General features: G+C 43.2%; 2 protein-coding genes across 2 annotated transcripts in view; both read left to right on the top strand.

The window, feature by feature from the left end:
- The window catches only part of ARIH1 (ariadne RBR E3 ubiquitin protein ligase 1), a 49,850-nt gene extending 45,373 nt beyond the window's left edge, over positions 1 to 4,477 (top strand). The window contains exon 14 of the mRNA XM_081887695.1: positions 1,350 to 4,477. Within this exon, the coding sequence (XP_081743821.1) occupies positions 1,350 to 1,434 (85 nt within the window). The 3' untranslated portion in view covers positions 1,435 to 4,477. The remainder of the gene's footprint in view (positions 1 to 1,349) is intronic.
- A 4,973-nt stretch (positions 4,478 to 9,450) lies between these two features.
- The window catches only part of BBS4 (Bardet-Biedl syndrome 4), a 40,471-nt gene continuing 33,576 nt past the window's right edge, over positions 9,451 to 16,345 (top strand). The window contains exons 1-2 of the mRNA XM_081887716.1: positions 9,451 to 9,620; positions 15,352 to 15,403. Coding sequence (XP_081743842.1) covers positions 9,597 to 9,620; positions 15,352 to 15,403 — 76 coding nt within the window. The 5' untranslated portion in view covers positions 9,451 to 9,596. The remainder of the gene's footprint in view (positions 9,621 to 15,351; positions 15,404 to 16,345) is intronic.

Here is a 16,345-nt window from a genome sequence, read left to right as displayed (position 1 = left end):
TTCAAAACTGATGGATTGTTAATTCATTTCATGTGCCAGTCAAATCAAAAATCAAATATCTTTAATACGGTCAATGCCAGTCTCTTAGGCATTAAAGTGGCTTAACTTACAGGAAATGGCTGAGAGAGATTCTGCTGCTTACTCCCAATACAATCTGTGGTGGAGGGAGGCTAGGCAGCTAACTTTCTGTGTTGGCTTTCAACCAGGTTTCCTGATCGACTGCTGCTGTTGAATCAAGCAGCTGGAGACAACAGCAAGTTGCAGCACATGGGAAAATCAAGTTAGCATGCCCTGTTTACAGGGGCTTCTTGGCTGTTAACATTTTGAATTGTTACCTAGCAAGCGAGTCCTTATTTTTTTGCTGGCTCTTGAGCTGAAGGAGGCCACACTGACCTCAGGTTGCATGAATATGGCTTTCTGTTGCTTTAAAGGACATGATCTTGCCTTTATGAGTGAATGAGAAATTGGCACATGGCACTGGCTTTGTGACACAGTTGTGCCTTAACGGTAAAGGTAAAGGGCCCCCTGACCATTAGGTCCAGTCATGACCGACTCTGGGGTTGCGGCGCTCATCTCGCTTTATTGGCCGAGGGAGCCGGCGTACAGCTTCTGGGTTCATGTGGCCAGCATGACTAAGCCGCTTCTGGTGAACCAGAGCAGCGCACGGAAACGCCGTTTACCTTCCTGCCAGAGTGGTACCTATTTATCTACTTGCACTTTGACGTGCTTTCGAACTGCTAGGTTGGCAGTTGGCAGGGAACGAGCAACTGGAGCTCACCCCATTGCGGGGATTCGAATCGCCAACCTTCTGATCAGCAAGTGCTAGGCTCTGTGGTTTAACCCACAGCGCCACAAGGGGGTCACAAAGGTAGTTTTTACACCTACAAGGCATGGTTCCTTTAGTGGGTTTCCTTGGGATAACATTTTTGCAGGTGAGGGGTTTAGTTTAGTTTGTGTCGCACAGCAGGAGCACTGTCTCAGCTTACAAAATTCCAGGTTGTAAATATTGTGCCGCCCTCAATTAATAGGCTCCACTTTTAAGAAATTGGGCCAAGACCCATGCTTAGCAAATAAAGCTTGAGTTCAACTGTCGTAGCATTAATAAAAATAATGATTATGTGGTAATAGGTCCTGCCTGCTCTGCTTCAGCGCATAATCTCTCTCACCTGTAAAATTATCCAGATGGGAGGCCCTTTGTCTGTGTTTCCATTCTGAGCAAAGTAAAGGTAGACATTCCCACTGCGAGCCGCTGTTGACTAAACTATTTCCATGCTACCTTGAAATGCATTGTGTGCGAAATATTCAGCCTTTGTTTTCTTAACTGTAACTGTGCGCCCTTCCCCTTGCAGATACTGCGAGAGCCGGCGAAGGGTTTTGTTGCAGCATGTGCATGAAGGCTACGAGAAGGATCTGTGGGAGTATATTGAGGACTGAGACTGGCCTGCATAAAACGAACTCTGAAAACCTTTTACCATCTAGAGTGCTCATGCAATTAAAGCAAAACACACACAAAAAGGGGCACTACGCCTATTACACCGCTGGTCTGTAGTACCGGAATTCTGTTTTTGTTAATGGAAAAAAATTTAAGTAAATTATATTGTAATAAAAAAGGTAGATAAACCATTGTACAACAGTATTCTAGGTGGCCAGTAAGTGTGACAGACGCACTAAGAAAAACAAAACAACCCTCCAACTTTAACTTGTAATGTAGCTTCATTCTCCAAGCTGACTTCCCCCCCTCCTTCTTTCTCCTATGCGTATTACAGATAAAACTTAAAACAGTTTCTTGACACTGCTTTTCATGTCCAACCAGCCATTTTGATGTACTTTGGTATGAGATTTCCCCCTCCCTCTCCCCTTCTCTACTCTCCCCTCCTCCCCCCACATGCACCAGTTCATGGGTGAATGTTGTTTGGCTTATTGTAAAGAGGATTTGGGGCGGGGGGAGGCGGGGCACACAGCAAGGAAAAACTTTGTATATGACTTTTAAAAAAACAAAGAGGACAACACAGTATTTTTCAAAATTGTATATAGCGCATATGCATGGACAAAGAGCAAGCGTGGCACGTGTTTGCATAATGTTTAATTACAAAAATATTTATTCTTTAAAAATCTTCAAGATGATGTCTATTTGCTGTGCATTTTTCTTTCATTTTGCTTTTTACCTGAGATTGGGATGGGGGCAGTGTGTGCTGCTGTAACAAATCTTTCCCTTTCCTTCTCTCTCTCTCTCTCTCTCTCTCTCTCTCTCTCTCTCTCTCTCAGATTTTGATTTCCTTCTTCCTCCTCCTGCAGCTCCTTTGCAACTATTCCATGGTTTGGGTGTGTTCATTGCTGGCAACGGACACCGTCCCATTTGCACTTCAGCTTCTGATGCAAACTGGTTTACCTTGGTGTGTGTTTTTAACGTTTGGAAATGAAAGTGTAGTGATTCTGGCTGCTTTGTCTTTTTGCTCAGAATAGCCATCCCTCTTGTCCATTTCCATGCATGTCCAACATTCACCTTACACCTGGATCATCGTCATACATAGGAAGTGTTAGGAATTTTCCTCTGTGGATTGAAGTGCTCAAATGGAACATTCCTTGTTGCTTTGTCTTGTCAGTTGTGAAACACCGAAAAAAGGGAGACGGAGCTCCTCCGGGTCACGTTTTTGCGGCTTGGTTGTTGGAAAAAGTGCCTGATACAGCAAACACTCCATCTAGTTGCAAGGATCTGCAGTCTCTGAAGTCATTGGGGTATTTCCCCTCTCTCCCCCCCCACCCCAGTGAGAGGGAAGAGTGAGTTTCATCTACACAGTCCTTTTTTGTAATAAAAGCTATGATAAAGCATCACTTGGAAGCAATTTGTTTAAAATCTGCTCCTGCGTTGTGTGGGTACACGATGGCAGTGTTTTACACTTTCACGTTGAGAGAGAGAAAAAGTAGATCTGCTAAAGCGGTATTTAAAGCCAGTTTCTGCTGCTCGTTCAAGTAGAGATTGTGGCCCGGATCCAAAGATCTGCTCAGCTAGTTCCATGAGTCCCCAGTGATGGTTTGGCTTGTGTTTCCAGAACAGCAGCCACCTATGTCAGCTGGCAAAGACTTCCGAAAAGGAAAGGAACTGCAGCAAGCATGTGAAATATTTCTGAGCGCCTGCTCTTGAAAAGAGTAATAAGATTTTGCTGAGCTCTTGGGTTAATCTAATGCTGCCTAGCTTGTTTGTTGAGCGGTACAAAAAGAAGCCGAGCTTTGCATCTGTTCACACGTAACTTGTCTGGCAGGGCTTATTTAGTTGCTTGTTGCCCATCTGCAATGGCCCAAAAGCTGAGTCGGGCAGAAGCTATAGAGGGAAGAGGAACTTCAGCTTTGACTTGGTAACATTGCAGTGGAAGATGAGTTCTCGCCTTCAGTGGGGTGTGAATACTTATTCAAAGAATTCCACTCCCATTAAACTGAGTGCGATGCAACTGTTGCTTGGATACTTCTCCTTCTAAGGCTTTCTGTCATGTCTTTTACTATGCTTTTGCACACTGCTGCTCAGACTGAACTTCCAGTCTAGTCAAGATTTCTTTTCCACGTTCTTTTAGCATCTTTGCCTAGAACTGGGCTGATTGGAACAGGTGGCCCTGCTGTGTGGGTGTGTAAATTGGATGAATGTGTTCCATACTTTCAGCATTTTCCCCAGATTTTTCGCATTTCTAAACACCTTGCTCTTGCCATACCCTCCCCCCGTCCATTTTTTTTAAAATCCAAAACTGTATATAAATCTGCTGTATCTTCTGCTCCTGAGGATCGTACACTTAATTTTGGAAAACTTTCTAAAACTCTGTGGGCTTTGGAGTGAGATCACTTGAACAGAAGCTCTTGTAAAGGCTTGCTCATCAATCCTAGACAGTTTTCCTCCTCCTCTCCTTTAAGCAGTCTCTTCTTTCCTTAAAAAGCAAATACTTGGCAATGAAGATGCTACTCAAGCTTTGGTTGGTGCAATATGCTTAAATAATGGTTTGTGTTGACTTTATCATGGGCTAATTGAATGAGGGCCTCTAGCCACACACAACAGGAGAGCAGAGCATGGTCTGTATTTAGCACCCACCCTCTTTTCTGTTCCACCTAATTCACTGCAGCTGTTTGGGGTTTTTTTTTGTAGTGTATGTATCAGACAGTCTTAATTTTCAAAACCATTTAACCCTGAAATGTTTTAGTACAACTGCTGTGTTTAAAAAATCAGTTATTGCGTGAGACAAGAGCAGTGCTCTTTGGAGAACCTTCCCATGGACAGGAGGATTTTGTTATTCAGCACTTGGGGGTTGGTATGACAATCGGACTGGGCTGTGAAGGACTGAAGACTTGTAATCTTCTAATTTTTCCATCTAGAGAGCACCTCATGCTGTGGAAATAACTGTTATTAGACTTCATTGTAACTGCTGGACTGTTCCGTGTTAAGGCTAAACAGAGGGAGAGAAAGTGTTCCTAATTCTAATAAACTTTTATTTTGTTATTTCATTAGTTTTTTTGTGTTTGCTTGCAGTAATTTTGTCCTCTGCTTCTAAATTGGAGCAAGCATCTCCTGTCACTGCCTGGTTGTTGTTTTTTAAAGAGCTTGCTGGGTTGGGTGCTCCATCTCTTGAAGTCAGAAATGCTGACATCTCTAGTAATAATAATAATAATAATAATAATAATTTATTATTTGTTCCCCAGCCACTCTGGGTGGCTTCCAACAAAGATGAAATATACATTAAAATGTCACACATTAAAAACTTCCCTGAACAGGGCTGCCTTCAGATGTCTTCTAAATGTCAGGTAGTCGTTTATCTCTTTGACATCTGATGGGAGGGTGTTCCACAGGATGGGTGCCACTACCGAGAAGGCCCTCTGCCTGGTTCCGTGTAGCTTTGCTGCTCGCATTGAGGGAGCCACCAGAAGGCCCTTGGCGCTGGACCTCAGTGTCTGGGCAGAACAATGGGGGTGAAGATGCTCCTTCATGTATACAGGGCCGAGGCCATCTACGGCTTTAAAGGTCAGACCAACACTTTGAATTGTGCTCGGAAACATTTTGGGAGCCAATGTAGGTCTTTCAGGACCGGTGTTATATGGTCTCGGTGGCCACTCTCAGACACCAGTCTAGCTGCTGCATTCTGGATTAGTTGTAGTTTCCAGGTCACCTTCAAAGGTAGCCCCATGTAGAGTGCATTGCAGTAGTCCAAGTGGGAGATAACTAGAGCATGCACCACTCTGGCGAGGCAGCCCACGGGCAGATAGGGTCTCAGCCTGTGTACGAGATGGAGCTGGTAGACAGCTGCCCTGGATAAAGAATTGACCTGCGCCCCCATGGACACCTGTGAGTCCAAAATAATTATCAGGCTGTGCACCTGGTCCTTCAGAGGCACAGTTATCCTATTCAGGACCAGGGAGTCCTCCACACCAGCCCGCCCACTGTCCCCCAAGAACAGTACTTCTGTCTTGTCAGGATTCAACCTCAATCCATTAGCCGCCATCCATCCTCCAACCGCCTGCAGGCACTCACACAGGCCCTTCACTGCCTTCACTTGCTCCAATTTAATAGAGAGGTAGAGCTGGGTATCATCCGCATATTAATGGACACCCAGCCCAAACCCCCTGGTGATCTCTCCCAGCGGCTGCATGTAGATGTTAAAAAGCATGGGGGAGAGGACAGAACCCTGAGGCACCCCACAAGTAAGGGCCCAGGGGTCTGAACACCCATCCCCACGACCACTTACTGGGCACGGCCTCGGAGGAAGGAGCGGAACCACTGTATAACAGTGCTCCCAGCTCCTCTAGACGCTTAACACATTTGTCTGACTCCACAGTGAGACATCTGCGGACCATTTTAAGGGGCAGGCGCAGACACAAGCGTGTGATAACAAGATAGGAAAACTTGCCAGCTTAGGGAATAGCTAGAGAATGAGCCAGATGGTAGTTTGGATTTGTTTCTGTTCCAGGTGGTGGGATGAAGCCACTGTTGATGTGGGTTTGTCGCCCATATGCAAATCTCAACATACCCCTCAAATACATAGATGTACCAACCCTCCACATGTCTGCAGCTCCACTTCCTTGTCTGTGCATGACTCTACTGCTTGATCCATATGATTTTTATCTAGCCCTTCTTCCAAAGAGCTCAGATAACACACTGGATCCCTTCCCTGTAGCTCAGTGGTAGAAAACCTGTGGCCATCTAGATGTTGCTAGACTACAACTTCCATCGTCCCTGACAGTGTCTTGCTCAAGGTTATTCAATGAGCTTGCAAGCAGAAGCTGTTGTAAAATGGCCAAACAGAACTAGAACCAACACTGGGCACTGAGGCATATTTGAGTATTCAGATATTATATTGTAGTACCTTTGCCCCTCTCTATTTCTATTTTATATAGCAGTATCCAGCTACATGACACACTAGTGGTATAACAGGTGCTTACCAAAAAGACTTGCAGTAGATACAGGGAAACAAACGAGGAAGGAAGAGATGGGTGAGGAAGGGAAGAATATGCAGTTATTTAAATTACATGTACTTTGACAATAACAGTAAAGCACTAGGATCATGAGGGAGTGGCAATTTGAGAAGGAGGAGGAGGGAAGTGGGTAAGAGGGGACACTAGGAATGAAACCAGGAAGGAGGGATGTTCTGTTTTGTGGCAGAAATGTGAAGTCTGTGCAACAGGCGTACATAAAATATGTTTTCATAGTAGCTTCCCTCTGAAAACTTTCTCTGGAGCCCCCACCACAGCTCTCAGACCTTTTCCACCGATTACAGAAACTGCTCAAATGAAAAGATGCTTGCCATGATGTTTTGTAATGCATTTTGAGGAGAGGCTGTATACTAATGATGAAGCCTTAGAAGAACGACATCTGTGTCCGCCTTTTTCTAGGCAACTAGCAATTTAACTATGACAGTGTGCTCAACACAGTTGGGGACTGTTTCCATAGAAACAGAACCCTTCTGCAATCCATCTTGCTGCTCATAAGGGGAGAAGCATAGCTGTTTTTCATCCACCTTTTTTCATGAGCTTTTAGTCACTTGTTGCACCTGCAGTTCTGAACCTGACTTTAGGTGCAAAGGTGTTGCATCCTGCTTCTTGCCAATTTTGTTAAACGAAAGCAAAATCTAACTTTTATTAGTGTGGTTTAAGAGCATTTCCAATGCAGCCACTGAAAAGTATTTCATTAAAAGCAATTTCCACAAAATTCCCAGATGTGCTTAATAATTTATGGAATTTAGTGTTTTTAAAAGGTATTTTCTATAAATTTAAAATCATTACTTAACCCTTTTAAGTCTGAAGAATTGTAGATGTGCAAAATTAGGTATTGATCTCATTTTTAAAGTTCCTAGCTTACATTAATGTATGAACACAAGTTATTACCAGTGCTCCAGTTCTGTGAGTGTCAAGATGGGCACGATCCAGCCCACACAGTTGCTGCAGTACAAAGTGGGTGTAGCCAAACAGAATAAAATTTTACTTCACTGCTGATTCTTCCATTTTATATTTGCAATTTCCCTCCCTGTTCATAAAAAGTGTGTGCCCCTTTTCTACTGGGTTATGCCATAAGTGTTTTAAACTGTTCATTTGCTCCATTCAAAACTATATACTCAATTACAAATACTGACAAGCATCAATAATTCAATTTAGCAGTACCAGTAGATCTTAGTACAACTCAGTACCCAACTCAGGGTGGGGAAGCTGTGAGCCTCCAGATGTTGAGCTAGGGCTCCCATCATCTCTCACTTTTGGCCATGGTGGCTTTGGGGTGATAGGAGCTGGGAGTCTAATATTTCAAGGGCTGCAGGTGGCTCTTCCCTGCTCTAAAACAATACCGACTTAAATGAAACATGTATCTCTTTGTGTTAAAAATCTTACCCAGATACAGTACTTTAATTCAACGCTTTTTTCCTAAAAGAAAATGTTTAGGGGTACTCTCATTTTCCTACTCGTATTAAAATACTGCCCCTCAATGAGGCCAAAATTAGATTCACAAAATGCTTAGGGGTATGTGTACCCTGTGTCCACCCAGAAAAAAGCACTGCTTAAATCTACCAGAAATATATTGTGTGTATTATGCATGGATGCCCACCCTTTGCCTGTGTGCATGCACTTGTTTTTCATGGGACAAATTTCATATATTTTTTCCTGCATGTACAGTTAAAGCTTCACACACAAACCTGCAAGCTAGCAGCTACACTTCATTTCAGGGAACCAGCAACCTGACTGCTCTGTCCTTGTTCTCTCTAGCTGAAAAAGTGTATGAAACGCCTCAAAGACTATAATATGGTTCACGGCATATGCTGTTGTAGGCTAGAAATCACACTGACGGATGCCTGCGATGAGGCAGTGGGTGGTGAGGAGAGCAAAGTGAAGCCCCAAAGGCCTTATACCGTACTCTAAAGTGAAGCAGAATAAGATGGTAGAACAGCTTAGGCAAGGAATATCTTTCCTACGACTCCCTGTCAAGACTGTATCAGTGCATATTTTTTCATGGTTTTAATGCTCATCGAGCCTTTTAATAACACGCTTCCTCGCCTGCTCTGTTTACCATCCAGCCTGATGGGAAACTCGAAAGCTAGCTCATTATATTGAAATTATGGTTGCGCCAATAAATAATAATAATAATAATAATTTATACCCCGCCCTCCCCAGCCAAGGCCGGGCTCAGGGCGGCTAACAAGCAATAATAAAAACAAGTTGAATGACTACAACTTAAAAACAAGATTAAAATACAACATTAAAATATTAAAATGCAGCCTCATCACAGGAGGAGAAAGGAAAAAGAAAAAAGAAAGACATTGCCTTTCCCCCTTATGAGTTAAAACAGGCTGCGTACTGTTTCCTTTTAAAAATATCCCAGTGTTGGGGTTTTTTGTTTAAATAGTCCTAAACCCCCCCCCCAATAGTTAGCACTGTAAATAGAAAATTGCCATGGCTTTCCCCACGTGCACTAGTTTTCTAGCTGCAGGGATGTGGTGGGGTATTATTTAAAAAATAATAATGCAAGAGGGGAATTAAAAATATGATTTCCCCCGAAAAGTTAGCACTGAAAATAGAAAATTACCAGCGCTTTCCCCTCTTGCACTAGTTTTCTAGCTGCAGGGATGTGGTGGGGTATTAATTTTGTTCAAAATGCAAGAGGGGAATTAACAATATCATTTCCCCCGAAAAGTTAGCACTGTAAATAGAAAATTAACAGAGCTTTCCCCTCTTGCACTAGTTTTCTAGCTGCAGAGATGTGGTGGGGTATTATTATTTTTAAAAAATGCAAAATATGATTTCCCCCTCACTCCGAAGTGGTACAGTCCATTCTACCGCTGCGCGTTCTACAAGTCTTCTCTGGGAATGGTCCATTTGCCAAAAGTGGGAGGGAGGGAGGAGCTTATTATGTCGCGGCCGCGCCTCCCCTCCATCTTCCCGGCAGGCCTCGCGGCGGCCGCATCCTCACTTCCCCTCTCCCGCTGACGTAAAATCCCGTTTCGTCGGGGGGCGGGATCGAGGAGAGCCATGGTTACCGCGGCAACAGCATCCGGGTTCCTCGCGCGGCGCGGGGAACCTTCCGCTTTGTCTGGTAACCATAGCAACAAGCGGCTTGCCGGGCCTGGTTGAGAAACTGAGGCGCCATGGCGGAGGTGGCCGTGCGACCGGTGAGCGAGGGGGTCCTGTATTCTCGTCTCTTGCCACCTTTGCCTTCACTCCCCGTTCCCCTCACGTTCCCCTTGGGAAGCGGTCGGGGTCCTTCCCTCAGAGCCCGCGCGGCCTGGTTGCTACCAGAAAGCCTGGCTTGGAAACACGCAGGCTGGGCAGGCGCCGGTACTCCTCTTCCTCCCCGTCACGTGTAGATATTGGGGATGGTGAGGGAGGGGGTCTTCAGCACCGTCTTCCGAGGGGGCTCCCTGCTTGCTTGCCTACCCGGCCTTCGCACCCCCAGATTCCTTCACAAGGTGGCATTCCTGCATGGCGCGGGGTTGGACTAGATGACCCTTGGGGGGTTCCCTTCCGGCTCTAGGATGTTATAATCCTTATTGATATAAGCAATATAAGGGATAATAAGGGCAAGGCTGCAAGCTTTCGCGATTTGCTCTGAGCGTCAAGAATCAGTGCCGGATTTACGTATAAGCTCAACAAGCCATAGTTTAGGATCCTCCGGTCTTGGGGACCCCCAAAAAATGAAAAGAAAAAATAAATATGGATGTACGTTTCCAAAATAGAAGATAAAAAACAAAATAAAACCTTCAATTAATATTTATGTATAAGCTCAACAAGCCATAGCTTAGGGCCCCCCGGTCTTGGGGACCCCCAAAAAATTAAAAGGAAAAAAATATGGATGTACGTTTCCAAAATAGAAGATAAAAAACAAATAAAATAAAACCTTCAATTATTATTTATTTATTATCTGGCCTGGTTCTAATATATCTTTACAATAGCCCTTTAAACTCGGCATCATCTCCATATTGTCAGTGGTAGGGGAAAGAGGAAAAAGAGAGTGAGTGGCCCAAGGTAATCCTCTAAGCTTTGCAGGGATTTGAACAACCAAGTCTCCCGTGCTTATGCTAAATGTTCTAATCCTTACATCAGTCCCGGTTTTCATCACATACAGTTCCCATCAGCTTCAGCCCCGCATGGCCAATGGCCAGGGGTTATGGGAGTTGTAGTCCAGAACATCTGGAATGCACCAGGCTACCTTCCCCTTGTATAGAGAATAATTGAGGGGGTGGGGAATCTCAGCTGTAGCTGCAATTTATTTATTAAAGTATGTGTAGTATGCACCTCATAACAAAATCCTAGGGTACAAGAAGATTTATAAAAGAGATAAAATACAGTGGTACCTCAGGTTACAGACGCTTCAGGTTACAGACTCCGCTAACGCAGAAATAGTACCTCGGGTTAAGAACTTTGCTTCAGGATGAGAACAGAAATTGAGCAGCGGCAGCAGGAGGCTCAATTAGCTAAAGTGGTACCTCAGGTTAAGAACAGTTTCAGGTTAAGAACGCACCTCTGGAACGAATTAAGTTCTTAACCCGAGGTACCACTGTACCCCTAAAAACAATACAGAATGATGATTTTAAAGGTAGTGTGCTCTAACATTAGATTTGTTAAAATAACCTCCAGTACATCACTTCAAAGGACATGATTCACTGGTGTTAATTTTTGGTGGTGACAGCTGGAGAATATAGTTAGAACCAAGATTCTTTATGGTACATTCCAGGAATTTTAGTTGCTCTTTTAATGGTGGTTTCAGCTCAGCATTTCAAGTTAGACAGAAGGCTCTTGATCTGCAAGATTGTCTTGCTCTATGTGACTATATTTGGTAGTACAGTGAGAAAGTTTTGATGTCTTGGTTGCAGAATGATTTTTACATTGGATTTTTAAAAACTAAAGTACCTTCATTATCCAGCACTGCTACATCATTGCCCCAGGTCACTATTAATTTAAAGTAAATACTTTTGTTTTTCCATTAACCGTTGCAGGCAGTAGTGCTTAAAAGCAGTAATTCTAAGAATAAAATAATGTGACATAAAGCTTTCCTCCTGGGCAGACGCACATGGATCATGATGAATAACCTCCTTTGTCTTCATAGCTGTACTCTGTGTCTCAGCAGTTTGCCTGAAAGCTACAACATTAATTTATTGAATGAATTTTTGTGCTACTCTTCAGGTAAAATCCACAGGGTGGCTAGGAAAATACACTTAAGTACATAATAACAATATAAAATGTCATAAAACATTAGCAGAGGAATTAAAAGCAGATGGCTAGATTAAAGCTTAAAAAGCATGGAGAAATAATAATATCTTTCTTCATTGGGCACGAAAAAGACATCATTATTGGCACCAGCTGAGTCTTCCTGGACAGTGCATTCCAGGGGTCTGAGGGCCACAGCTCAAATGACCCTCTTGTGGATCACCACTTGCCTCAGGTCTCTAGCAAAGGGACTCAAAGAAGGGTGTCCAAAGAAGATCCCAGAAATCAGGCGGACGTATGTGTCCAGGTGGTGGTCCTTAATGTATCCTGGCCTTAACCAATGTATGGTTTTAAAGGTTCAGCTAGCATCTTGAACAGAACCCAGATGTTTACTCTGTGAAACTATTTTAAGAGTAGCAACATACATCTGTCTCAGTTAGTACAAAATACAGCTGCTAAGTTACCAACTGTAATTTTTTCCAAATTGTATGTAGGCAGCCCAGCATAAAACTTTAATGCAGCTGGGACATTGTCACAACATTAAAAAACTGTGTCCGCCTGTCTTTGTCTAGGAGAGGCCATGCATCAACCTTCCAAGTGTAAGATGGTTTGTGTTGCCCCAGCCACTTGGATGTCCAAATAAAAGAACAGATAGATCTAGTAGGAATTCCAGCCTAAGAACCTAATTGTTCTGACAATGTTCCCCACCCCCAGCTTCGTTCTCCAAAATCATGAGAGAAGGTTCTCAGGTTACAGCTTGTTCTTTCTGTAGTTTTTCTGGGAAGTGCAAACCAAGGGTAGCTTATGGCACAGCAAATGTATACTGTAGTTGTTTCCCTGAATTCCCTGTATAGATCATTTGTACTAAATGAGCAACGGTTCAATTTCTAGGAAGTTGCATTTTCCTATCTCAATTCCCCCAACCTCAGTTGGCAGAGGCATAGCAGTTGAAATGCCAGTTGTGGTGTAACCATGTACTAATGCCACAGACACCTACTGGAACTGGAACTGATTAGTTTTAAAGCTAAATGTAAATAACTCCATAGTTAGCTTCCTCTGCTACCCCTCTTCTGGTTTAGTGTAAAGTAAACCCAATCTAGGCAGCAGATACAATTGTCAAAGCAGGGAGTGGATCACCATGTTGTGGTGACGAGATTCACATATATATTCAAAAACATGCATGGCCACTGCTCTCAACAATAGATTTTAAAAATAATAATAATCTAGCTTTTTCTGTGTGCAAGCCCAGCTTCAGGCCAAAATTTCAGCACTCAAGACAGGCAGCAACTCTGTTACAACTTTAAAGGTTCTGCACACTGTCAGAATCCATATAATCAATAACAGCAGCAGCAGCAGCAGGATGGCAGGTGTAAGTAAGTGGAATTAATCCAATTCTGTTACTAATAATAGATATAATGCAGTCAGCAGCTTTGTGGTGGCTTTCTGTCTCCTTTGTTGATAACAGAGCATAAGCTGCATCTGTTAGGTCTTTAAGAAAAAACTGAACCATTTGGGGCTTTACAGAAAGATTTTTTTTTTAAAGTGGTGGCATGTCAGAGATTGAGAAAAGTAAATGTGCTTAATGTGAATAGAGAGAATGCCCCCCTTTATTCGGGGATCAACCTGTGAAAATTCAGAACAGTCATAAGGGGGTAGTATTGCATACAGAGCATAATAAATGTATGGAACTTGCTGCTTCGAGATTAGATGGGGGTGAGGGGGCGCCAGCTTACATAGCTTAAAATGGGACTAGACAAATTCACCTGCTATTAACTGTGATGGTAAATGGAACCTTTATGTTCAGAGGCTGTATACACCAGAATACTAGATGCTAGGGGAAATTGGAGGCTGGAGTGAGAAGGGTGGCTGTTTTGTTGTCAGCTCTGCTGAGAAGCAAGACTTCTTTCTCCATCAAGTGTGAACATGGCAGCGGTCATTCCATCAGACTCAGAAGTGGAAGAAAAGGGAAGCAGTTCCCCTTCCCATTGGTGCTGCAGTTGGCTCTTGTGTTTCCATCTCTGCTGCTCAACCTGCATCTTAGAACTAGTCAGGACTGGCCCACCTAGCAAAGTGAGGGGGCCACCTTGGGCAGAAAGATTCACAGGGGCAGCAAATCCCAATGCATATATTTATTTACACCCCCTTGTTCCTGATATAGATCTGCGCTCACCCCTTATTCCCTGGCAGAGAGGGGGGCATCATTTTGCTTTTTGCCTCAGGTGCCAAAGTGTCTTGAGCTAGCCCTGGAACTATAAGTACTTGTGTTTCCTCATTTCTTACTCCCTCCCAATCTATTTTCTTTTTGTGTGTTGTGTCTTTTTAGATTGTAAGCCAGAGGGCAGGGTCTTTTTGGTCTGTATTGATTTTGTAAATAAATGAACGAATGAATGAATGGTAAGCTCTTCTGTGGCCACTGTAGGAAATAGGATGTCGGAGTGGAACACTCCAGAACACTTCCAAGCTCTTTTCCATTTAGGCTATTCTTGGAACTAAATAATGTTGTACCAAAAACAGGATACATAAAATTGGGAAAATGAGAAGTGGAGTGTTACAGAAAGACTGGAGCAAAATCATAGAATTGTAAAGTTGGAAGGGACCCTGAGGGTTATCTAGTCCAATTCTTTGAAGTTCAGGAATCCTGCCCACAGCCATCCCTGGGTGGGCTTGGACAACCAACCTTCTGGTTAACAACCAGACCCTTTGACCCATTGTGCCACTGGGAGCTTGTATTTTTTTTTTACCCCTCTCCTAGTATTTTCCTATTGCAAATTACAGGATTTGGAAGATCGTGGCGGCGGGGGAGGACCAAGAATGGATAGCTGTGTCTCAAACGTTCGGCGTTTTCTCTTGATTTTCTGTGGCAAAAGATAAAGTGGGGCCTTTTCTGGCCATTCCATCCCTTGTGGCTAAATTATTTTTGTAGCTTTTACTACACACCTAGCATAAACAAGGCATACCCTGATATACAAGATGTTCAACCCCTGCAGAATTTTTTTCAAAGCATGAGCTTCTTGAAAAGTTACATTAAGCAACTGCTTCTTTAAAAAGATACTATGATATTACAGGCTTTAAAAAAACCAGATTTGAAAGCTTCTATTAAATAACGTTCCACATTAACTTCCGCAGCCCAAAGAAACCTTCCCTTTGCTTGACTCTCTGCTTCTCTCCCTAGAAAACTGTTTTATTGATCACATGGTTGAATTTTTCAGTCAGCCCGGCAATTAGGCTTTTCTAGAGAGGAGATTTTGCTTCTCAGTTCTAATAAATGTAGAAGTAATGCTTTATAGATTTAGGCCTTGTTCTCACTGTGGTGGTGAATCTGTATCTAGGCTGTGAGCTGTGGGGGCTCACATGAGTGAAAGTTCCTTCAATGCAAAATAAAAATAAAAACCCCTGCATGTAGAAACCGTGTCAGGGTTTGCTTTTTTGTTGTGATGTGTATATTCTGAAGTTGTATATTGCAAGTTTATCACCTCCGTATGAACAAGATCTTTGAAAATGTGCTATTTGCTTTATTAATGTATGTGTATCTTACCTGTACTAGTGGCCATGAGGACTGGGGCTGATGGAAGTTGGAGTCCAACAAGATCTGGAGGGCCATCCCTGTCATGGTCCACAATTATTAGTGTCTGAACAAGCCTAGACTGTATTTCATCTCATCACAGTTTTAATGCCTCTTTTTTTGTATTATTTCAGCCTGCATCCTTCTCAGCATCCAAAGAACCTCCAAGAGCTCGCTCAGCAAGAGGTTTGTTCTAGCTTATCTATTTCATGAGTAAAACGCTTTGTGAAATAACGGAGGTGTCCTTTTGCAGTTACTGAATTGCTTTGACCCAACCTAGTGAATCAGATCCATTCTACAACCCACCCACCCACCCACACCCTGTGATTTACAGGTTGGTATGGAGAGACATTTCCATATATCATTGTGATCTTGAAAATGATCTATCAGTCTTTCATTTGATATTGGTACACAAATAGTTTAGGCCCAATGGATATCTGTGGGCCAAACTATCATGCTGGTATCGGATTTGTGTCATAATCAGTCTGCTTTCTCATTAATAATGATAATGATTATTATTATTATGATTACTAATAATAATTTATTTATACCCCACCCATCTGGCTGGGTTTCCCCAGCCACTCTCACTCGCTATATAGCAGGAGGAGGGGGCTTAAAGCAGGCAAAACTGGGTGGGGAGGAGATGAACATTCTTGCCCCTGCATCACTTCCCCCCATCCATTTGTCCCTCAGTGGGGCACCAATAAGTGCAAATAACAGGAAACTGACACATAACCACATTTTTCAAGTAACTACCGTGTGTCCAGGTTCTGTATGCATTGGCTCTCTGAGGATTACTACAGATATGTGCCAGTGGTGTTATGCATGGTACCTAGCATATCAGCTGGGTAGAGGAGTGGAGAATTCTTTTGTTACTCACTGTAATGTCTGTTTTTCTAAGCAATGTCCTATCCAGCTAGTTATCTCGTGAATATGAATCCTGCATTTTGTACCTAATGTTTTGTCCTTGGGATGAGCTTTATATTACTAGTCCACTTTTGAGTGCATTTTGATGCGCCCCCCCCCCTCCACTAAAGTCCTTGCATCCTTTTCCTTAGCATTATTCTGAAGCATAGCATTTCACTTGCGTACTATTCACTCTCATTCCTAAGCAGACAAAGAGGGGCA

The sequence above is a fragment of the Podarcis melisellensis genome, assembly GCF_964234715.1.
Source record: "Podarcis melisellensis genome assembly, chromosome: 14".
Taxonomy (NCBI): domain Eukaryota; kingdom Metazoa; phylum Chordata; class Lepidosauria; order Squamata; family Lacertidae; genus Podarcis; species Podarcis melisellensis.
Note: the sequence above shows the minus strand (reverse complement) of the source record. Positions and strands in the feature narration are given on the sequence as shown.